The 24144-nt window shown below is 43.8% G+C and overlaps 3 protein-coding genes across 8 annotated transcripts; 2 read left to right on the top strand and 1 right to left on the bottom strand.

The window, feature by feature from the left end:
- Nucleotides 1-456: 456 nt before the first annotated feature.
- Nucleotides 457-10829, top strand: trim8b (tripartite motif containing 8b). 2 transcript variants are annotated; one of them, XM_041066853.1, is made up of 6 exons: nucleotides 457-1999; nucleotides 2308-3164; nucleotides 7842-7937; nucleotides 8058-8323; nucleotides 8452-8567; nucleotides 8680-10829. In XM_041066853.1, exons 2-6 carry the CDS (start codon nucleotides 2559-2561, stop codon nucleotides 9372-9374), a joined length of 1779 nt encoding a protein of 592 aa, XP_040922787.1. In that variant the 5' UTR covers nucleotides 457-1999; nucleotides 2308-2558; the 3' UTR covers nucleotides 9375-10829. The 2 variants fall into 2 exon arrangements, with proteins under 2 accessions (XP_040922787.1, XP_040922786.1); XM_041066852.1 differs by having other exon boundaries at nucleotides 457-3164.
- A 3489-nt stretch (nucleotides 10830-14318) lies between these two features.
- On the bottom strand, nucleotides 14319-18750 carry arl3b (ADP ribosylation factor like GTPase 3b). The gene is given in 8 exon segments (XM_041066887.1): nucleotides 14319-15785; nucleotides 15888-16073; nucleotides 16341-16391; nucleotides 16521-16637; nucleotides 17160-17303; nucleotides 17799-17810; nucleotides 17812-17903; nucleotides 18588-18750. Coding segments are annotated over 8 exon segments (798 nt in total). The 5' UTR covers nucleotides 18736-18750; the 3' UTR covers nucleotides 14319-15737.
- On the top strand, nucleotides 18245-23446 carry sfxn2 (sideroflexin 2). Of its 5 annotated transcripts, none has more exons than XM_041066882.1 (13): nucleotides 18245-18337; nucleotides 18468-18628; nucleotides 19896-20158; nucleotides 20371-20541; nucleotides 20627-20725; nucleotides 21174-21249; nucleotides 21426-21511; nucleotides 21955-22015; nucleotides 22103-22169; nucleotides 22259-22308; nucleotides 22409-22458; nucleotides 22565-22612; nucleotides 22796-23446. In XM_041066882.1, exons 3-13 carry the CDS (start codon nucleotides 20004-20006, stop codon nucleotides 22893-22895), a joined length of 963 nt encoding a protein of 320 aa, XP_040922816.1. In that variant the 5' UTR covers nucleotides 18245-18337; nucleotides 18468-18628; nucleotides 19896-20003; the 3' UTR covers nucleotides 22896-23446. The 5 variants fall into 5 exon arrangements, with proteins under 5 accessions (XP_040922816.1, XP_040922818.1, XP_040922819.1 ...); XM_041066884.1 differs by having other exon boundaries at nucleotides 18263-18628; nucleotides 22796-22906; nucleotides 22976-23446; XM_041066885.1 differs by having other exon boundaries at nucleotides 18263-18628; nucleotides 19996-20158.
- The last annotated feature ends 698 nt before the right edge of the window (nucleotides 23447-24144 follow it).

Genomic DNA, 24144 nt, shown 5'->3' with positions numbered 1-24144 from the left:
TAGCGTTGATCCGGAAGGAGGGAGGTGAGGAGGAGGAGGAGGAGGAGGAGGGGGCGGCTGATGTTGCCGAGAAGCTGCGTCAGGTCAGCCGCAGACAGCCTGAATCATGCAGGAAGCTCTGCGTGGAAGCTTCAAAATAAAGCTCAGAGGGGAAAAAAAAAATCACAGAGCTCAGTTAACATGAACAAAAAGAGATGCAAAATAACCACAAAGAGACTCAAAAACACCAAAAGGACAAGTAAATGACAACCAAGGTACAAAACTGACACACAAAAAGACAAAGCAACCACACAGAGACTGTATACTTGTCGTTTTCTTATAATCCATCCTTGCATGTTGGGGCACCGGGTATTTAGCTCTACTATTCACCCAATCCACCGCTTTTTTTTAAATTTTGAAAACAGCTGTACTTTATTTTGAAAACTGCAACCGGACGTCTTGTGTCGCACAGGCTTCCTTGACTCTGGTTTGGAGACCAGTCCAGCTCGCCTGCATTCCTCCTCTCTCCAAAGCCTGACCGATAGAGACAGAGAAAGAAAGGAGGGGGGAGGAAGAGAGAAAACACAAATTATTATTCACAACCGTGTTGGATTTTTATGAACCACGGAGTCGACTCGAACCGGACGCACCGACCGGATCAGGCCACGAAAAAACAACCACGTCAGGACCGGGCTTTGGACCTACTACAACACCGATATATATATATATTTTTTTTTTAAAAAGGAAAGAAAAAAGGCGTGTTTTTCTTTTATATAGACGGGACTTTACGTTGATGTTCCTGTGTAAGTCAGCTATCGAGAAACAGCTTTTGGTGAAACAGCCTACAGCCTTTCCACGGCGGATATCTCCCCCTCTTCTTTTTTTTTTCTTCTTTTTTTTTTTTTTTTAAATGAGGATTTACAAGATGGCTGATGACAGCTAGCCCTAACAAGGACAGAAAAGCGACGTCCCCTTTAAGATTAGCAGGGTGTATTTTTGTTTTTTTGTACCAGTTAAACACATAAATATGGCTGCTTTTTAAAAAAATAATGACTGTACGCTGTGTTAGCAACGACCGTCCTTGTGGGGAAACGGTGCCAGTCTAGTGTTTATCTGTACCTGTGCTATGGTAGAAAATGGTGAGGTGACGTCTGAGGTAATTTACACGATTTAATCGAGATAAGGAAGTAGATAAATATGTTGTTGGCTAAAGGCTGAGGCGACAATAGGTGAATAAGGTGGAGACCAAAGTAAAAAAATAAATAAATAAAATAAAAGAGGCCAGAGCTGATTTAAAAAAAATAATAATAATAATACTGAAGAGATTTGATAGATGTGTCGGAGTCGGGGGGGGGGGGTAACCAAAAGGCTCTGCAACAGCAGCCAACATTCCTGCGGATCCTAAAACCCTTTGTTTTGTGCGCAGGAGCCGGACTCGACTATTAAAACGATTAACTATGCAGTAAACAGCCTGGAAATGATGGCCCGGGTATGATTTTCTGTTTAATGAGATTATAAGGCCTTTGTTGTCGACAGAAAACTGGTAGGGATAGAAAAGCCGAGGCCTTGTGTACAGATATGCGAGCTGTGCCACATAGCAGGCGTTATTCATCAAACAGAAATGTCGCCTTTAATGTGAGGCTGAAGGGCTGGAGGTGCCTGTGTTGCTAATCTGAACCTGTGAGACGGTATTTCTCGTCTTGTGTGCATAATTAAATCGCTGGTGGAGGCTCCTCGGATACTTATTTATGATTCAGCGGACAAAAGCATTGCGCTGCGCTGTGGTTATTCAGAGAATCAGGCGTCCTTGAGGTCCCGATAAAAAAAATAAAAAAAAACAGATTCAGGTTTTTTAAAGAAGAAGGAGGAGAAGAAAAAAAAGCTCCGCGTGTGTGTGTGGATTGTAATCAGGGTGTGGACTCGAGCAGTCCGTTTCTCATGCTTTTCATGCTTCGTTTGTTGGTCTGAATCGGTCCACAGTCAGTCATAATCCGACGCTGAAGTGAAGGAAGCTCTCAAGGTAAGGGCCCGAGCAGGCAGCAGAGGAGGATCAAGTGTCTTTTCATGTGGAGATTGATTCACCTCATTATCATTTTCAGTAATTGTGTGGATGTTTAGTTCTCTGTGCCTTGTTTGCATTTCATGGTTTACCTGTAGCTGGCAGGCGTTTAGCTTCCTGCAGGCCTATAAACACACACACACACAGAGAGAGAAGCTGTAAAGGCAGGCCCAGTGTGTGTGAGTGTGTATGATTTAGAGGAAATTAAAGCACCGTTTACTGTAATCTGCATAACGTCAGCTCCTGCTGTGTGTGTTGAAATCACCCAGGTGTTGTCATCCTCGCCTGAAGCCTTCTCTGGTCAGTTTTCTGGAATTTGCCTTCATGCTGCAGCAATAAGCAATACTCGTCATCTGTCAGGGAGACTCGTCTGGTTTGGTCACAAGGGTTGAAATATAAGGTCTGATCTTTCAGGACGGCACCGGGTTCCGTTTTTATCTTTTTTCTCAAGACTCATTTTGAGAGCGTCAGGTTTCCTGTGAGGCCTAGAGGTCTGGAAGAAGTGGAAAACAGTTAGTGTATGCCTGCCTGCACCATCATGGCCTCTGACATGGCTGAGACGTGGAGGAACTGTTTTGAGGAGGAGCTCATCTGCCCCATCTGCCTGCACGTGTTCTCAGATCCCATCCAGCTGCCCTGCAAGCACAACTTCTGCCGGGGCTGCATCAGCGAGGCCTGGGCCAAAGACTCCTCTCTGGCCCGCTGCCCTGAGTGCAATCATGCTTACACGCAGAAGCCCAGCCTGGAGAAGAACCACAAACTGTCCAACATAGTCGAGAAGTACAACGCCCTGAGTGTGGAGAAGGCCACCACGCCGGCGCTGCAGTGCATCCTGTGCCGCCGAGGCCCACCGCTCCCCGCAGTGAAAGTCTGCCTGCGCTGCAACGCCCCGTGCTGTCAGTCCCACGTCCAGACACACCTGCAGCAGCCGTGCTCAGCCCTGGGGCACCTGTTGGTGGAGGCGGAGGCAGTGAAGGCCTGGACCTGCCCGCAGCATGACGAATACAGGCTGTACCACTGCGAGGCCGAGCAGACGGCGGTGTGTCAGTACTGCTGCTTCGCCCGCTGCCACCCCAGCCACGGCCATGCCGTCACCGACGTGGAGCTGAGACGCAACGACATCCGAGTAAGAAGAATTAAATGTTGTGCACAGAATTTAAACAAACGTATACTTGTTCATGCACTTCTTGTTTCTGCTCAGGGTGTAGTGGTCGTGGTCTCACATTGTGAGGGAAACAGAAATAGAGCCAGTGGATGTCAGAGATCTGTCAGTACAGCTGAAACGATAGTTGATTAATCAATAAGGTGTTTTTTTAAGAGCAAAAATACCAACAGCTCTCTTCACTGGACATTTGGAGACTTCACCTCAGGCTCCGGGAAACTGTGGTGGACATTTTGTCTGTTTACTGCCATTTTTTAGTCTAAACCATTAATGGATTGATCAAGAACATAATCGGTTGATTAATCAATAATGAAATAATCATTAGCTCCAGCCCTGTTTTCAAGAATTTGTCGATTCATGAGGGATCAATAAGTGTCGACTAAGGTACAGAAACGTAGCTTGGTGCATTCATAACAGCATCACAGCAGCCGGTGAGGTCATTTTCCATCCACTTTGTAGTCATCAAGCAAACGTCACCAGAACAAAGGACATATTTAAATGTCACTCTTCACCACATCAGAGACTTAGAGTGGATCTATTCTGAGTCACTTACATGTTTACTAAATCACTTCACTCAATCAAGAGCAGGATTTCCCAATTTAAGAACCAATTTCATTTCCAGTGTTTGCAGCGCCTGTGTTAGAGTCTGTCTTGCGCCTTTTTTCAGTTGTGATCCACTCCAGCCTCCGCTCTCATCTGTTGGAATGACAAACAATGCAGTCGAGGGTGGAACAATGAGGGGCCCTCAGAGGGCCTTATCTCCCCAGCACAGGTGCATCCTAGCTCAGGGATCGCCAGTTGCGAAGGGGGGGTGGGAGAGGAGTCGAGAGGAAGGGGGATTAAAGTGATTCGTCACTTGATTCTGCGGTCTACATGGTGTTTTTTTTTTATTTTTTATTAGCCTTTTCCCTTCCTGGAGGTTTTGGTGCTTTCTGCCATCGGTTTGAGCGGAAGCTGGATTGTCCCCACTTTTTTTTTTTTTTTTCCATTTTGAGGGTTTGTATGACTGGGAAGTTTAGTCAGAGAGAGAACCATGATGGCTTCACTGCTGACTGACTCATGTAGTTCACCCAACACCCTGTTTAGGTGTCAACTGTGTCATGGAAGGGTGCGTTTCCTGTTGGTAATGCTATGACTCAGCTTTTGTATAGTTAATCGGTCATCTGGAAGGGCCGTCGGGTGGGACCTGGTCTGAATTTAAAAGCTGTATTGTCAAAGTCTTTACATCTACAGTGTTGACAGCATTATCTATAATCAGGCGCGACAATAAGTAGAGACTGATTAATTTTGGATTTGTGACCCTGATGCAGACATCAGTAGTAACACTGATGTAATATCTGCCAGTATTCCTTTTTTTTGGCATAAACACAGAGGAGAAAGATCCCTTAAACTTTGATATAGAACAATATGTGTTGAGTGGGACAAACAGTGTTATGGCAACTAGGGCTGGAGCGATAAATCAGCAGGGTCAAAGTATCAGCCAGTATTAGCTCATCAGAGATAAATTGCCGGCCTATGAGTGACCACAGAATGCAGCAGAGAAATGCCAGAGATGTGTAACACCATGACATGGACACAAGTCTTTAAGAACGTAAAGCGAACGTAACGTAACCTCAGCCCAAGGTGATGTCTTCAAATGTCTGGTTTTGTCCAATTAACAGTCATCTAATCATTGCAGCTCTTATCGAAGGTGTTTGTGTTTATACCATTATTGTTTTTGACATCTTTTGTTATCAGCCTCAGAAACAAAAGATGTTTATTGTTGTTGAATATTGACAGAAATATCAGCAGGACATGTCCATACCGTGTTATCTGTTTACAAATTTCAGCTGTCCGAAATGAGTGAATGCTTCCGAGGAATTGTTTGTTTTTGTTTTGTGGAAGTGGGTTTTCTCTGATATAATGGGAAGGGCTGCATCTCACAATTAGCTTCATTGTTGTTTTTGGCTTTTGATCACGAGACAGGATGAGCCAGGATGTGGGTGGCACACCGCTTCTGCTTAACGATTTCCTGGGGGAAACGTGTATTTTTACTACGCCGTGACACAGATTTAAGTCACATCAAACCCAATCCATAAACCTGTTTCAGGCGCTTGTTCTCATGGTAGTGACCATGAATGCATCCTTCATGTTGAATGTGATCAAGGAATGTAGAGTGGACCCCCCCACCCCCTCCACACCACACACCCACCAACCCTACAGCTCTTCATTTCCGTCTGCCCCCGCACCACACCCACACACGCACACACCAAATTCACCCCACTCTCTCACGCCATCCAGCAGCCACCCCTGGCGTGGGCCGACCTTCCCCCTGGCCGTGCTCTCCTGCTCTGATGGGTCTGATGGAAAAGACATTGTGGTGAAATGACAGCTAAAGAGCACCCTCCCCTCTGTATATCCCCTTCTCCCTCCCTCCTACCCTCCCTCTTCCAAAGGTATCCCATACATTAAGTTGCCCCCCCCACCCTCCACCCCCACTCCTCTGGGGATCTTTAGCTCCTTCAACCCTGTTTTTCCCCTGGCTTCTGCTCGGAGCCTAACTCAATCAATCAGCATAACCAGGTCACAGTCCTGGATCTAACCAAGCTGTGTGTGTGTGTGTGTGTGTGTGTGTGTGTGTGTGTGTGTGAGTGTGAGTGAGAGAGAGAGAGAGAGAGAGAGAGAGAGAGAGATATCTAGGACAGTGGTTCCCAACCATGTGCCACTGAGGCCCAGGAGTATGCAGGTTTGCATTCCTGTCAAGCTCTACAGCAGCTGACCACACTGGGAACTAATGATAAAATCAGCTGCTGTTTGGTTGGAATGATTGGATTGTGATGATGATGATGACGATGACGATGATGATGATGATGATGATGATGGTGGTATGTGAACAGACCTTCAGTCTGTGAGAAACAACTGATTGTTGACTTGTGGGATTAATCTCAGTTTCAGTGTTTTAAGCCATGCTAGCAGCAGCCGGTTTGCTCATTCCAGCCGTTCCAAGCTGAAATATCTCAACAACTATCAGACGGATTGGCGTGAAATTTTGTGCAGACGTTCGTGGTCCCCTGAGGATGAATCCTACGGAGTTTTGCGATCCCCTGACCTTTCCTCTAGCACCACCTTGAGGTTGACATTTTTTAGTTTTTGGGAAAATATCTTCACATCTGTTGGATGGATTGCTGAGAAATTTTGGTGCAGACGTTCATGCTAAACTCAGGATAGATTTCATTAGCACAGTGATCCCTGCATTTTTCATCTTGTGCCATGAAATCAAATTTAGTTTTGTCCGGTAGTTTGGTTTAGATGCAGTAATCATTACTGATTAATCAATCAGTAGATTTAAATTTATCTGCAGATGTTTCGATAATGGTTTCAGGCATGTTTTAAACAAAAATATAAAACGTTTGCTGATTTCAGCTTCTCAAATGTGAAGATTTGCTGCTTTTGTTTATCTTTTTCAATAGTTAATTCAGTATATTTGGGTTTTGGACCATTGGTTGGTTAAAAAGTATTTTACAGACATCTTGTTGGGTTCTGGAAATTAGAAGCATCTTTTTTTCATTATTATTTGACATTTTAAACTGAAGAAAAAATTAATTGTCAGATTAATTGATAATGAATCAATCATTATCAGTTGTGTTTTGGACTTACCATCTATACTGGCATTGCCATCAGCCTGAGCTTTACTTTGGAGCTGATTATTTGTGCTAGCAGAGGTTAGCATGTGAACACATTACACTAAAAATGGTGAACGTGGAAGGCGTCATCAACTTGTTAGCATTGTCATTGTGGACGTGTTAGCGGTTAGCTTGTAGCATCTCTGTGTCGAAGTGCATGCTCACAGAGCTGCTAGCATGGCTGTAACTCTTAGTCTTGTTTATTAAAATCCGGATAATATCGGCGTTAGCACGTTGTTCTGCTCTGTACCATGTAATTAGCGTGTTTCTGTGTCATTAAATGTTGAGCTAGCATTGTTCATATCTAAAAATAAATATCAATAACATGAAGGATTACATCTGTGTCAAGACTCACACAATGTAGGGAGGAGCATGAAGGATTGTTGATCTCAAAGGGACTATTTATTTTGGTTTTTACTTATTTTGGCCACCAGCTGAGCCGGATGGGCATCTCCGTTTGGCCCGAACAGCATCTGCCGTTATTCACGTCCCATCATCATCCCAAAAATAACAAGTGCGGTTGCCACAACATTGCCTTAGCTCACCGAGAAGCCCCCACTCTGTGAATGCATCTGCATCTTTTAGAAATGAAGTGTAGGACAGAGGAGAGGAGTTGCACTGAGGGAGGGGGGGTTGGGGGGGGGGGGGGGGGGTGTATAAGAGAGAGAGGAGAGCTGCTGGAGCTTTTTCGGCCTCTGTATGCCCATTTATCTATCTCTGCTCGCTGCCCCCATCCCCCCCACCCCCCACATTAGTCCTCACTCACTAAAAACACAAAATAGCTGTTGGTTGCTATGACAGCATCTCCCTCCCTCCTCCCCCACAGGAATTGTGTGTTGGATGGAGACTAAATTAGCCGGCTCCCGGATCCTAATATCTCAGGCATGGGGAGGGGACGTTAGTGGCTAACTGAGGTCACAGCTTCACAGAGCTTAGGAGTTTCAGTCTTTCTTTTCTGTGTCTGTTTCTCACCTCACAGCAAAGCCTGTTAAGGCAGCAGGAGCGCGTGGAGGAGCGAGTGCAGGAGATCGAAGAACAGCTTTGCAAACTCGACTCTGACAAGTGTGTGGTGGAGGTATGGTTTTGCACCTTGCTCTGTGGGCGTAAACTCAACTACACAGATTTCTACACGGTGTTACATAATGCAAGATCAGTTTTGATTTATGTTTGTGTGTCCGTGTTTGTTTCCCTACAGGACAGGGTGTGTGAGCTGAAAGAGGAGGTGCGCCTGCAGTACCAGCGGATGCACCAGCTCCTGGAGGAGGATCTCGGTCGGACACTGGAGGCTCTGGACCGGGCCCAGTCCCGGTTCTGCCAGGAAAACGCTGCCCAGGTTTTGGCTTTGGGAGAACAGCGCCACGAGGCTCAGAAGCTGCTGAGCTCCATCCACACGGCCTTCAGTAAGGCAGAGGAGCTGAGCTTCATGAAAAACACCAAACCTGTTAAAATCCTCACAGACAGGTGAGAGAAAAGTCGTCATATCAGCATCCTCAATATGGACATTTTACTTTTTTGTCTGTGGTTCTGTGATATGTAGGTGACGTTTCCACGCAGACATCTTATCTTGAATTTTGCTTGTCTTCCTGCAGGTCTCAGGCATGTGTGGGCAGCAGTCTCCCTCCTTACAAAGTCGGAAGTCTAAACTCTAAACTATTCCTTTCTGAAATCTCAAAAAGAGAGAAGAGCTTGAAGAGAACGCTGGAAGGTAGGATCTCAGACACACTTAGGTTTTAATGCAGGGCGTGGACAGTCATGAGCGTGTTTTTATTTTAATTACCACTTATCTCCTCTTGTTTCACACCTTGTCTCTCTCTCAGCTCCCCTCACCCCTCCCTCGACCTTCCTGCAGTCTGTTCCTGCGTATCCCAGCGGTCAGAGCTCCGGCTCTGGAGCAGAGAAACGGAAACATTCCACTGCCTTCCCAGAGGGAAATGGGAGCGTCGGAAAAACTGCCGCTCCAGGTTTCAAGGACTCCTCTTCCTCCTCTTCTTCCTCATCGTTAGCCAAGCAGCCCTACCTGGGCTCAGGTTCTGCCTCTGGAGAAGGTCAATCAACCAATCAGCAGCCACTCGGCCCTTGCGGTCCGCCTCACATCAGCGAGAGCGGCGGGACAGGAAGCGGAAGCGGCTCGCTGACTAACCATCATTCAGGCTCCGTGTTCAGCTCCTCGCACTTTGCTCCCGGAGGCAGTAGCTCCTCGCACTCCTCCCAGCAGGCCGTGCTGCCTCAGTACGGCGGCCGGAAGATCCTGGTGTGTACGATGGATAACTGCTACTGCTCCGGAGTGCCCTCAGTGTCGGGCCACCGCAGCCATCCCCCGTACCCACGCTCGGGCTCCTTCCCGTGGGTCAGCGCCCAAGACTACCCCCCTCCCCCCGGCCTGGCCTCTGGAGGTCCGTCCATGCAGGGCTTGGCAGTGAGGGACTGGATAGACGCCTCACAGACACACAGACATGCAGATTTCTATGGGCTGTATGGGCAGCCCTCTACAAAGCACTATGTCACCAGCTAACAGAGTAGACACACACACACACTCTTGGATATAGAGACAGGCACCAGAATAGCACACCTTTACCGACTTATTAACTGGAAAAAACGCAATGCAGTTATACTATACACACATTGAAATAAATGTTTATATTCAAACACAGACCTAGAGCATGTACACACATTCGGGGGCAGGGTTGATCTCTTTGTTTTTATTTCCTTTCCTTATTTTCGGTCAGTGTTTCATGTAGTGTATTATACGTAAAATGCATAAACGGCTCAGCTCAGCATTTTACACTCAGACAAGAAACAAGACAGGCCTAAGAAGAGAGGACGAGGTGCGTCTTTTTATTTATAGAGCAGGAGATGGATTGATAGAAAATGAACTTTTAATAGAAAAATCTTCTCATGCCCTCATGGCTTCTCAGTGAGGCTAAAGGGAAAACCGATAATACCGCGCAGTGTTGAGCTTTTTTTCCAACTTAGCGCCTCACGTCTCTCTGATATAACCGCCCCTCCAGTTGTACTGCGGTCAGTTGCCTTATGTTATTAGCATCATATTTTTCTCTGCCCAGCTGACGTTGTTTGATAGATCCTTTGAAGAGGGACAGCGGTCCCTTAGTGTCTCTTGATTTTTATCATCATGGCATTTCTTCCTTTCTTTGCTGAGTTCAGGGATGGATCGTACGGCTTGAACACAAAACGCTCTTCCATGGAACACCCACAAATGCACTTGTGGACGCCTTGTTATGCCTGGACTCCAGATGCTGACCCACAGAGGGGACACTAGCGCTACGTCTGAAGGTCTGATTGACCCAGGCCCTCCGAGTTTCTGGGAATTCGGCCCTTATTCCTAGCACTCCCTTCCTGCTGCCAGGCTTCTCACAGGACAGAAAATCTTCTGACAAAGACTGTTTCCATTTAGTAATTACAATGACTTTGTGTTATTTGGTACAACCCTAGGTGTCACGCTTGTCTCGAGAGACTCTAATTTTAGAGAAAAAGGCAAGACTGGACAGACCAAACCAATCAAGCATCTGGAGGATCTGATGATGCTGTAATTGTACTTCCTGCAGGGCAAAGATGTCACTTCCTCTCAATAAGCACACGAGCTCCTGGCTTCCTGTTTGCAGCTGAAAGCATGCAAGGAAGAGTTGTTTTTTTTTTTTTTTGTTTTTTTTTTTAAGCACTCAAAAAGAAGAACAATGGCGGGAAAAAAACGTATGCAGTTTTAAAATGAGTGTATGAAAAAAAAGAAGGATGGGAGGAATTTTTTTCATGAACTTTTTCTAAAAGAATGAGACTGGACTGCAAGATGTAAGCAATGGTTCATCCTCCTAAAAAGGAGCTGTTACAACAGTCAACATAAAGAGAAAAAAAACAACAACATAAAATTATCTTTTTTTGTAAATATTTTGTGAAATGGAAAAATTACGGACGTGATTTGGAGAAGGGTTCCAAATAAACAAACAAATTTAAACCGGTCTCTGCTGTCAGCTCTGTATGTGCAGGTTTCATGTTCTTTAAAATGATGAGGGTGGGGATAGTCCATACTCTGCCACTTCAACAGGAGTTTGCCTTTGTTGGGGACTATCTTCAGCAGTGGATTAACATATGTTTGGTGTATTGTGTTTCTCTGCAGTCTCCACTCGGCTACAGTGGATTCATGAGTCAGAGTTCACCTTTGTTTAAATCTGACCGAGCCCATGTTCAGATTCGGACAATAGAAACACTGCTGCACTGCGTTTCAGGAGTGGAGAAGTTTTTATTTTAGCGAGTTTTCTCCATATCTTAGTATCAATACCGATTTGCTGATGTCAAAATCAGCAGTTTGACAGTTCATCTAAAAGCGTTTATTCGTCTTAAAAGACGTATTAATGGAAGGAACAACGCATCTGAGCAAACTTTTTAAATATCTGTGTGTCCACCCAGTACAAACAGGGCTCATGAGTATGTGTGGGTGGAGGCCTGCAGAGAGAAAACAGGATGGAGAGAACAAATCTTGAGATGTGTGTGTGTGTGTGTGTTCCCCTCAGCCTGATTAAGCTGTTGCATTACTGCTTTCCCCTACCCAGCACTTTGAGCCTCAATCCCATTCAGACTGCAGGGATGATCCAGTTGAGTGAGCGAACAGGGAATGGAAATAAAAACTATTCTCAGAGATAAAAGCTCGGGTTTGTGGATGAAGACTTAAAAATCTGTTGACAAAATGAAGCTTTTTGTTTCAGGTAGATCACGTGATACGACTGAAAAGCTCCAACACAGACTTCAACTGCTGTTTCCAAAGTCAAAAGTTAACTTTCAATCTTGGGTTGTTTTTTTTTTGGATGGTTTTGTGTGTTACAGTCACTGACACCTGTGAGTTTGAGTTTTTGAATCTCATTTCTTTCCCTCTAACAGCAGTCAGTGGTTAGTGTACACGTAAAAACAGACATTTTGATCATATTGCTTCCTCTCGCTCCACCCTTGTCTTCCTCCCACCTCTTTCCCCATCTCGAGCCGGTGGAGGCAGAGGTCTGATGTGCTGCCTTCTCTCCAACGTCAGCAAACCTCAGCAGAGACGCGAGGCAGCCAAGAACCGTGGGGTCGGAGGTGCAGCATAAATTACAACACTGCTTTCTCTATCTTTCACTCCCTGACACACACACACAATAACAAACACTCACCCCCTCCTCTCTCTTGACACACACATTTTCTCACACTTGCTCACACAGCTGCTGAACAGCTGTCTGATCCATGAGAGGAGAGAGAGAGAGAGAGGCAGTAATCTGGTCGCCTACGTCTCTGATATGTATCTCTGACACACACAAACACACACTGTCTGGCTCCTTTATTTTACACCCCTCCACCACACACACACACACACACACACACACACACTGTGAATGGAAAAAGCTTTTACTAACTGATAAAACAACCACAGAACTTTTTGTTCTCTCGATTTTGAGGTTTCACATGTAGATATAGCTCTAACAAAGATTACCAGAAAAGAAATTGGGCTCTTTGACCTTTGGACTAAAAACTCTAATCTGTTATGTGAATAGTTTGACATTATGGGAAATACTCTTTATAAGTGTCCTGACAGAGATGGATGAGAAAATTGATCCCGCTCTCATGTCTGTCGTCTGTAGGTTAAAAAAAAAGCTGCTTCCCAGAACCTTTGTAGTTGACTAAGAAATACTTTTTTTTCTTGTTTTTATTTCCTGCAAAAATCAGCATCAAAATGACACATTGTGGTTTAAAGGTGGTGGTAGGCGGATTTCTTTACTTTTGTTTCCAGTCTTTGTGCTAAGTCTGAGTACTGACATGAAAGTAGTGCTGATCTTCTCATCTAAGTGTCCTCCTGAAAGGAAAGCAGCATATTTCCCAAAACGTCTAACTCTTCCTGTAAATGCCTTTATGTTTCTAAATGTGACTCCTGGGGTGCATCTTACTTTCCACAGCGCTTCCATAGTGAGAATTAACGGGGAGTTAAAAACCACAAATGAGGAACAATACGAGTACATTCTGTCTCTGAGGAGAAGAAGACTGGATAATACGAAGCTTTGTGAGAAAAGAAGAAGAGGCTGTTTGCAACAGTTGAACATGTTACTGTGTTGCCCTTAGGCACTTGTTTCTGCAATAAATAATTCATTGGTAATTTCAGAAGTTTAAAATTGTATAAAATGTTGCAATAAGTTAAATAATCATTTCGAAGTTATTTAAATAATTAATTCATGATTTTTTTTTTTTTTTGTAATCAAAGTTTTTTTTTTTTTTTTTAAATCGCTAAAATTAACTTCCGGTTTTTAGCGGTACTTCCGGTTCACTCGCCTAGCAAACAGAGGCTATGTGTGAAGCGCTAGCATGGATTTGTATATCAATCCGTTGTTATCAGTTGCCATCCACCCTGAAATGTTAATAAGGCAATGCCTACAGTGAGCACACTGTTTGGTCTGTCTGTTCAGTTGTATATTATAGCGTTATTTCGCCGAAAATATTAACTTTGATAGGATGAGTGCGCTTTATTTTTGTGTATTTATTAGCCATTTGTTAACGCAGTGTAATGTATGTTTTTCAGTTTATACCATCCAGTAAAGGAAAATATAAGCTACAAACGTCTTCGAGATTTCTGGTGGTTTAACTCCGTGTTTCGTAAAGACGCTACAGTTTCCTTCTGGGCAATTATTTATGACCTGAAACTTAGAAAGTATCAAACATTTAAAGTAAAAGGCTGGTGTTATTTTATCTTTTTTCAATATTAATAAAATCTCATTAAAAGACCAGAACTAAACTTATTTTTTCAACAAGTATTGACTGTTTAGTAACTGAGTCTGTTGGTACGTTCCACATATTTGTCAGTTTGGCTGGAGGAGAAGATTGAAGCCGCACAGCTTCTCCTGCTCAGCCCCTGGCTGTGAGGCACTCACCCAGGCAGGAGGATACAGCACCACCTGCCTGAGACTCCTGCCTGCTGGGACAAACCAAGTTTGATTTCAGATTTAGTTCACTGCAGCTCGTATACTGCTGAGGCTCACTCAGAGAGACACTGCATTATGGTACAATTTGTGATACAAATATGAAAACTAACACACAGGCATGGAAAGTGTTGCTGTTTGTTTATTTGCTTCTTTCTTGTATTGTATTCTTACTTTATTTTTTATCTGCTTTTGTAAGAAAGGGCTGTTTTCTTCTGGGCTACAGGGGCAAAAAGGCAAATAGGGCAATAAAGGTTTGGTCAATCCATCCATCTCACAGTACATTTCAGTAGTGAATTCAGTGCTCTCCCCCCGGCTGCTGTCTCCCACAGAGGCCTCTCCACACAGGCTTGGTTGCTGTCATGAACAGCTGACTCCACCTGCTACAGGTGTGTGAGCACTAGAGCCTGGTTAGATGAGCAAAAAAAAAAAAAAGCTGCATGATTTGAGTGAACTGCAATCTCTTAGTGCAGGAGGCCACTCCATTCCATAACAATAACTGTGATTTCTGAAATGTTTTTCTTGTCTTTTTATTCACATACAGTACCTTCAATTCTGGACAGATTACATTCAAGAATATCAAAAGGAAATGCCTAAAGAGTGAATTCCCTCACTAACCCAAGGAGCACAAAGAAATGCATTGGGACAAACAATACATACCATTTACCTCTGTTAAAAATCTGCTAACGTATATTAGATATGCAAACATTATAGACTACAAAGTACAGCAGGGTAACAAATACTCTATAAGATGTGCATAACGTAACATATGAACACAGGGCCAATCTATTTACAGTTGATCCAAAAAAGTAGTTCCTCTTAATCATTTAATTTCTTTTTTTTAATACATATTAACATGTACAGTATTATTCTTTAGTGGGGAGAGTCGAACCGTTTCTCCAACATCCTTGAAATCACACGCACCACGCCGGTTGTTTTAAAAGCACTCTACACTCTACTTCACCATAAATAAAACAATTACAAAAATATTCCTCACTTCAAACAGAGCCATAGCAAGAAAAGCACTTACAGCCATCGTGGAATGATAAAAAAAAACAACAACAACAACAACAACACATGTTGACCTGTGGGAAGAAGATGGAGAAAAAGATGATGGAGATGGGGGGGGTGGGGGCTGGTTTCCAGGACAGTGTGCGAAAGAGTTTAAAGAACAAGCTGGAATTCCAATGAAAAACAGCAGTTTAATGGGAATGTTTGAAGTTGTGACAGGCTGTGGATGGTGTAATTGCAATTTGGTTCTCTTCTCCCTTTGAGTATTAGATTGGGATGTCTAGATCTCTCAATACCTATCGCCTGGATGCAAAATCCTGCAAGACACCCCAGGTGTGAGACACACCCTAGAGAGTCCATGCCAACACCTGCAGCAGACAAAAGGATGTGAAACACACCTCAGGGGTCGTTCCTCAGGCATAAATGCTTAGGTCTCCCCATGTTCGGGGTCTTTCTTCACAGAACACTTTGTGTGCTGATTGACCTTTTCTTTTAATGAAAATAAAACCTTGTCGGCCGGCAGAAGTCTCTATTTCATTCTTCACCAGCAGCAGGAAAAAACTTCCACAACAACGGTCGCTGGGATTGGCTAGGACTCTGATAGTGATGTGGGTGGACTGTGGAGGAGTGGAGGGGGTCGATTTCCTGGCTTGGGTTCCCGTTGAAGGCAACCCCCCTACCCCCTCCTCCTCCTCTCTGTAGAGGCCAACGTAGGAAGATGTGTTGAGATTAGTAAACATCAGCGATACAGGAACGCAGGGGGTTAAAAACTCCAAGTCCATGTTGGATTAGTAGTGTGTTTACATTCACAGGTATATTCCATCGTACAAAGGCTCAGGAGGGTGCAGTGTGTGTCAGTGTATGTGTGTGTGCTGCTGCTGCTGCTGTTCCTCCTGAGTAGTAGAAGACTAGAAGCAAAGCTATTTTTTCTTGGAGTTGACGCTCTTGCAGACCCAGTTCATGCCCTCCTGAAAGTGGATATAAAAGAAAAAGAAACATAATGAGGGGAAGAGAATAAAGATAAAGGCACATGCAACAAAAAAAAAAAAAAAAGGAAATGCTCAACTCACCTGAATCCCCTCACCAGTGAGGGCGGAGCAGGACTGGATCTGCCACATGCGGTCCCGGATGGTGTGCAGGTTGAGGCCCTCAGCGATCTCGGAGGCTGGGGCAGCTGTTAGCAGGTCCTGTTTGTTTGCAAAGATCAGAATAGGAACGCCGCTCAACTTCTCTTCATCCAACAACTCAGCCAGCTCCTGCAACACAGACACACACATCTGTCAGTTATACATAAAACATAAATACATGGGTGGATGGATTTAAAAAAATAACCCATTAAAGGTTCACTAATGAATGTTACGTAACAACAGCACCAATAATTTACTTTACTTTTACTGTAAAGACCTTTTCTTGAACTGAAGTTTTTTTTTTAAATCTCTCAAGTCTTACAGACACCCTGAACTAAGTAGACAAAAAATAACAAGCAGGTTAATAGATAATGAAAATAAGCCCTACATACATACCTGACCTGTTTCCTCAAACCTCTTTCTGTCAGCACTGTCAATGACATAAATCTGAAACAAAATGGAAGTTTCCTCTGTTAGCATGTTCAGCAGGTCCTTAGTTCTCAAGCACAAAACAGTGACTTCACCAAAGATGAGCAGGATAAACCTTTAATTAAAACACTACTAAAATCTACTCACCAGCACATCAGTGTTTTCGAAGTAGTTTCTCCAGTACGGCCTGATCTTCCTCTGGCCTCCAATGTCCCAGACATTCAGTTTAAAGCCCTGAGACTGGACGCTCTTAATGTTGAATCCCTGGAGAGAACACAAAACTGGATTAGACAGGGGAAGCAGATGTAATTCCCGGTTACAAAAATTCCCTCCCATCCTTGATGTATTATGTTTGTTCCACTAAAAGGCAGAATACAGTACAGTGCACAAGATTCTTATTCAACATGCAATGCAACCAGGGAGGTGTCTGATCAGTCTTAAATTTATTCTGCAGCAGCACAATGAGCCCAAATGTACTAACTGTACTAAGATTACATGAAGAGACAGAAGACACTGAGACAGACAAACTTCTCTGACATGATTTGAACAACCTACCTGCTAAATGGTGCACTATAGGTGAATTGGTGCTGTTTTTTTTATTAAAAGTACGGTCACATCAAATATTGATCTAATTTTGTTATTTTCTGTTTGCTGCACTTTGTTTTCAATCAGCTGATAAATTTAAAGTACTCAAAGCATTATTTCTAAAAGCATCTCCACTTTACTTTCAGTACCTAAAACCCTTTTTTTTGCTCACTACTGTATCTGGGAGCTTTTCCTCCATACCTGTGTGGGGGTTATGTGGCTGATGTCCTCAGATGCCAGCTGTTTGAGCAGGGTGGTCTTCCCGCCGTTGTCCAGACCCAGCAGCAGTATCCTAACCTCCTGGTCTGGTGTGCTCTTTAGCTTACGCAGAATGGACAGCAATCCCTGCAGAAACAGAAGTCAGCCATGTGACGTTACTTCGTCGCGGGGGCAGATAACCACTACTGCATGCACCCGGAGTCCTCACTTACAGGCCGTGCAAGTGTATTTCTAGTCCCCACTATAGCTTTTGATGATGAGCAAGCACTCTCCTACCGATGCCAGTACACGAAGGCAACGACGGGTCCTGTGGGCAGCCCATCACATCATCTTTTTTTGTTTGATTGTTTGTTTATTTGTGCCTTCTGGGGCAGTTGTATAAATACAATACACGCAAATGGGAGCTAAACACTGCTAACGTGCTAAGCTAATCTCCCCTGATAACTGAACGAAGCAACAAGGCAGCTTTTTGGAGTTGAATGCCTTTCTCTGCAAGTTTCGAACAAAAGCAGTTATTAAATCGTAGTAAATGCAAGCGAGCGACGTTTAATACGAATATGTGTACACCTGGAGCCCAGTGTTTACGGTTAACGGCTAATTATTGGGATAAATTAAACTCACCATCTTGTTGCCTTCTCTCCTGGAGACGCCGCCGAGGGTTACTAAGGGGGGTGACGTCAGACGCACAGTTACGTACAAAACTTGATATCATGCTGCATTCCAGTACTGTTGGCAAAAAAAAACATTTTAAAAATGGAATCTGATTTGGAAGTGTTGCTGTTTTTTTTTTGTTTGTGACTTGTGTTTGCAGAAAGGCTTTAAATGCTCCATCGCTGGTAGTTACTGAAAAATAAAAACAGTAAGAATTCAGCTACTCTTATAGGGGCTACACTGTTTGTTTGTATCTGGTTTCCCTTGATAAAAAAAAACTGCTACAAATACGCAAGCACAACAAAACAAGCGAAGTCAGGCCGTCTTGGAACGATGCACTCGGGTTCTCATTTTTACGATTTAAGCAATGCGACGTAAACGCAGCATCAACCGCAAGTATGGTGGCCGAGTTTAGTTAGCTGCATGCTAAATGTTTAAAATGTAGGTCAAGAAAGAGCTCCACGTGTTTCATTTTGCGGACGGTTACTGCCCAGTAGACGTTACAATAAGTTACTGCTCCTAAATTTGTTTAATTTGTAGTTGTCAAATAGCTAATTAACATCGAGTAACATACTAAAGTTAACATAGTAAACGTCGAGCCAAGACGTTAACCATGTCCTGTCTGTGTTTTCATTTCAGTCCGTGAAGAAAACCGAGTCCCGGTCTTCGCCGACAGGGAGCTGCCCCAACCCGTGATTGGAGGACGGCGTGCCACGTGCGCGTTTCTTTACTATACCACAGTGAGCAGACTTGGTTTACCTGACAGGTGGATTTGCACGGCTTTGAGGCGTCTCTCAAAGGTATGTTTTCGGGTTTTGTATGTGCAGTTTGCAGCCCGTGTGTCGATGCTTTGGTTCGTTTTTGTTGACTTTGCTGAAGTCGGCTGGTAACTCGAGCAATATTGCATCACTCTTGCCTGCTCCAGCTGACACGTCTTGACTGCCTATTCTCTTCTTGGGCGGAAAACTCAACACAACACAGCAGCTCACTCTGTCCACAGTTCACTATACACATGTAATTTAACGCACTTTGATCAAACACAAGCGGTTAACTGAACCGCTGATTGTCATCCAGATGTATTCAGATGTTAGCTGAGCTCTGGCCTGCAGATCCAGTTGATCAAGCTCGAGAAGCTGCTGTTAGCACTGGTGCAAAAATTCTCGCTCTCGAGTACAAATCTGGCGTACATGTACTTGGGTGTTTTCTTTTCATGCCACTTCATACTTCGTACTCCGCTTCTTTCCCTATTAATTGTCTTTCTATTCCATAACAATCATTAGATGCAACCCTTGGTAAATTAGGAATGCCTGTTATTACACATACTGTTTCCAACCTAATGACCCAGTTTCTCCACAGGGAACAGGTTCATTCTGCCTGTCAGTCCCAGCCTTTACTGACATTATGTTACTGATTTGTCATGGTGTTTAGGGCCACTTTGACTTTTGGCTCACGTTCAATGTTCCTCACAAGGTTTTGCAGGCCTTTACCCTACTTTTCTGGAACAATCCAGTTCCAGCCAGGCTGGGCCTTCAGAGAGCACTGATATACTCCTCTCCATGCAGATTAAACCACACAGGATAGATTTCCATTGTGAGGTTTGTTTTCACATAATTCCTACAGTAAGTAATTAGTAGTGGAATGATGAAGATGTACTGTGGGATGTTTGAGCTATAGTCAGCAGCTTCTGGTTCCTCGGGTTGGATAATAGGAAGCAAAGTGCTGCAGTTGCAAAAACCCAAAATAAAAAAAAACCTGTGGAACCATTTGCCAGGAGGTGGTCAATGATTTCTAGTGGAAGTTTGGGGCCGTGATAATTTTTAGGGAGGAACAGGAGGTTATGTTTGTTCAGGGATACGTTGGGTTTGAACCCAAGGGCATGTTAGCAAACAGCAATTTACAACAGCTTGAGAGGCGGCTTCGGCCAAGAAAAACAACAAGCCCGGTGCTTATTATATAGAACAACAGCATTAGTTACAGCCAAGTCAGTGTCATGTGTTAATATGTTTTATCACTTCTTTATTTTTCAAATTCAACAAGTTACATTATGTACCTCCCTGTTTTCTCCAGGTTTCGCCTGCAGCTGCTGAGTTAACAGAGGCCAACGCGGACCTGTAACTTTTTAATGCATTAAGTTTTTCTTATGATTACCGGTAATATTTTTTTAAAGCAACAACAATGTCTTTGAGCTCATTCGATATCGATGCACCGCGATGGGATCAGTCGACGTTTATGGGTCGACTGAAACACTTTTTCAACATCACCGATTGTCGAACAGCGCTTTTACCTGACTCGCGCTTGGATGAGGCCAAAGCTTTGGTAGACAGCTGCAGGTAAGAAAACGGACAGAGGTAAAATTAAAATGCCTTCTCACAAACTGTAACTGTGTCATGTAATTGTTTACTGTATGACGATCCTCATGTATTTTTTAAGCAGTAAGAGCGAAAATACCTAGTTTACAATAAATTGTTATGTTTCCTGTGATCACTTCACAATAAAAGCACCCCTGTGTGCACTCACTGTGTGTGTTTTTGATGCTCTCTAGGGCAGGATCCATCCCACCCGGCACTACAGAGGAGCAGCTCTACTATGCTAAGAAGCTGTACGACTCGGCCTTCCACCCGGACACAGGAGACCGCATGAACCTCATCGGCCGCATGTCCTTCCAGGTCCCTGGAGGCATGGCCATCACCGGCTTCATGTTGCAGTTCTACAGGTAGTGAAGAGCAAACCGGATGAGCTGCATTGTACCAAGTGCTCACAGAGGAAGCTTTCGAGGTTTCATAACTGTGCTCTTCTAGGACAGTTCCTGCTGTGGTCTTCTGGCAGTGGGTGAATCAGTCCTTCAACGCTCTGGTCAACTACACAAACCGTAACGCTGCATCCCCAATCACTCCCAAGTAAGCATTTATTAGACACCTATTAGAAAAGTGCAGGTGTGAAGACATGAGCAGCTCTGACAGCTACCCAGTTAAGCTGTTTGTGTTGAAACTGAACAGCTGGAGAAGTCATCCTCCTTCTTGTGTTTTTAGCTAGTTTGTACCAAACGGCTTCAGGTGCATTACTGCCACCCTCTGGCCTGGAGAAGGACTGACCCTGATTTGCATGTATGCTGGGAAAACCAAGACGGATACAGTCACATTATTGATTGGTCTCAGTGCATACAATGAATATCTAAATCTAAACAGATATGTGTTAAATCTCATCTGGATATGACAAGCGTAAATACTGTTTTACTGACGGTATGATCATTAAGCTCCGTGTTTACATGCAGTGAATGTTGTCACTTTGGGAAAAAAACACAGTCTGAAAACAGCTGCTGTCCTGTGTCACCGATGTGTCTCTCAGACAGATTGGAGTGGCCTACGTCACCGCAACCAGCACAGCTTTAGCGACAGCAGTCGGACTCAACCTCTACACAAAGGTACAAACACCCACTTACTGTTTCCTGCACATCAAAATGTGTGTTGTAAAGAAAATAATGTATTTGGCCGTGATCTTTTACATGTTGGGGTGTCGTTTTATCCATATTTGGATCAGTTGTTGTGTCTTCATCACCTGCCTTATGTTTTTGTTTTTCACGTCCACGTTCTCCTGCAGAAAGCTCCTCCTCTTGTGGCTCGCTGGGTCCCTTTTGCAGCGGTGGCAGCAGCCAACTGCGTTAACATTCCTATGATGAGACAACAGTGAGTGCCGCTGGGTTCGTCTTTGATCTCACAAAACATATGTGTGGAGACGGGGACTGCCGTATGTCGTATTGCGCAATATGGTGCATTGGTGAAATCAAACCGCCTCTCTCAGAGCAGCTTCCTGAGAAGCCCCAGTCACTGCATGCGGTCACATTTCATGTGTTAGATGACGAAACAAGGTGTTCATGCAGCATTACCAATCTTAAAGTTTCACACTGAGTAGGTCTTTCTTTTTCGGGGGCTGTAATTACGTGTGCGGAAGCTAAATCTGAATATAACGTCTCCAAAAATAAAATTAAGTTAAATGTGAATATAGACTTTTTCTTTTTTAATCCATGCAAGCGGCATGGCAGTGTCAGTCGATCATTCATGTTAATATAAATATACATTGAGTTTGTCTCCAGTTTTCTGTTCAATATCACTTTCTCTCTGTTTGTCAGGGAAATTCTGAACGGCATCGCTGTCACAGATGAAAATGGGAACAAGCTGGGCCACTCTACGGTCTGCACTCTGGACGCACTTTAAAACACTTTGTCTTTCTTTACAATTCACAAATCGCCTTTAAATCCTCTTTCATCTCCTCTCTAGAAAGCAGCAGTAAAAGGCATCACACAGGTGGTCATCTCTCGGATCACCATGGCCGCACCAGGAATGAGTACGCAGAGCATCTCATTTCATAAATATGGTTCTGATTTCTTCAGCTTATCCTCTTCCTGTCTTGACTTTGCTCTTTTCTTCTGTCAGTCGTCCTCCCTATCATCATGCAGAGGCTGGAAAAGTACAAGTTCATGCAGGTTAGACTTTTGTCCTCATTGTCGTCCTGCTGCTTAAACCCTCAACGTGAATGTGCAAATCTGTTATCACGCCTTATTCTGTTTTTTATTTTATACACAGAGAATCACGTATCTTCACGGACCAATTCAAGTGATGATGGTGGGCGTGTTGTAAGTACAAAGGGTTACGGTGTTCATGGGAATTTTAATGTCTTTGGAGCGTTTTGTGATAAGAAAAAGAAACTAACTTTTGCTCTTTTGTTTTTTCTTTTTAAAGTTTGATCTTCATGGTGCCGGCCGCCTGCTCCCTGTTCCCTCAGAGATGGTAATGAGCCTGTTTCTGTGCTCTCACCTGCCGACACATGTAGCTTATAAACTTAACGGAGCTTTGAAATCACATTGGTTTTAATCAGACCAATCAGAATTTCTGATCTTTTACTAGTTAAAGTCTTAGTTTGTTTAATCAAATGTATTATGACGGTGCTTCTCTTCTCCTCTCCTCTAACAGCTCTATGGCCGTGTCCAAGCTGGAGCCAGAGCTGAGAGACTCCATCATGTCTCAATATGGAGACAGCGTACAACGTGTCTACTTCAACAAAGGCCTCTGAGGCTGAGAGGGCTGATTAGCGTTAGCTGTTCGACACACAAGACCGGATACATATGTGTTTATGTAATTTGTCTTCATTTTCTAATTATTAGTCATGATGAAATGCTTGTTAGATTCGTCATCCTCAAATCGGTGCTTATCGGTGGGAACTCACCGAGGGATTTTTGATCAGTCATGTCATGTCATTTTTTTTTTTTTTTTTTTTTTTTTCTTAGTCTGATTCTGCTTCGCTTTCTCTAGGGTCAAATGATTTCTGTTTTCCTGCTTCTTTTGAGAAACCAAATGACCTCCTCTCAGGAACAGCGCATTGCTTTGCCAGATTAAATCTCTGTTAGTTTCATGATGCGACTCGTCTGTAGTTTCTTTTGTCTGTTCAGTGTCTCGATGTTGGAAAATGCTTCTTTCTGCCAAGCCTCTGTACAATCTGTGCCTTTTACAAAGTGGCAGGAGAAACAACGCTGCTGTGTTTTCTTTCTTTCTTTCTTTCTTTCTCTCTCTTTTTTTTTTTTTTTTAACCCATATAGGCTTTACTGTGAAACCAGGAAAATACTCCTATGCACAGGTTAAGTCTGAAGTGGTCAGTCACTGTGGAGAAGCTGTCAGAAAGGTGGGGGATACTGCCCTCTTCTGCCAGAACTGAGGTAGATTTTTGACTTGTTTGCATGATTTATCTGAGAGGTTTGCCAGTTGGATCATTTCACTGTGTAAACTCTGACTAAGCTGGAATAAAACCACGCAAGTATTTGAAATATAGCACCGTGTAGTGTGTAGTGTTTTTATTAATTCCTTTTGTGACAAAATGTACTACATTAAGTTTTTGCCACAATGACAAGGGTGAAGAGGTTTTAGTTTGGTTTTTGATTAAACTTTGTGGAGAAACTGAGTCATAATTGCAGCAGCTCCCAGACAGAAAGAGGAAAAACGGCAAACTCAGCATCTGCAGTGACCGATTTATGTGAGTCACATGGATGTAGGACCATACTGGATGCAGCCTTAACGCTCCAACAACAGATGCTCTCTCTCTGAGTTATACTGCTTCATCTAATGTATTATTATTATTATTATTATTACATTATTATTATATATCATTATGGAAACTGTTGTCTATTCTGAGATTTAATAAACGTCAGCGTCAGGGACCCCGTGGCCCCCAGACTGAGGAGGCAGAGCTCTGGTTGTTTCAGACGGAGGACGCAGCGCCCTCTCCCGGTTCGTCCGTTACCGCCGGGGGGAGGAGTCGTACGGGCAGC

This window comes from Toxotes jaculatrix, chromosome 21, assembly GCF_017976425.1.
Source record: "Toxotes jaculatrix isolate fToxJac2 chromosome 21, fToxJac2.pri, whole genome shotgun sequence".
Classification (NCBI taxonomy): domain Eukaryota; kingdom Metazoa; phylum Chordata; class Actinopteri; family Toxotidae; genus Toxotes; species Toxotes jaculatrix.
Note: the sequence above shows the minus strand (reverse complement) of the source record. Positions and strands in the feature narration are given on the sequence as shown.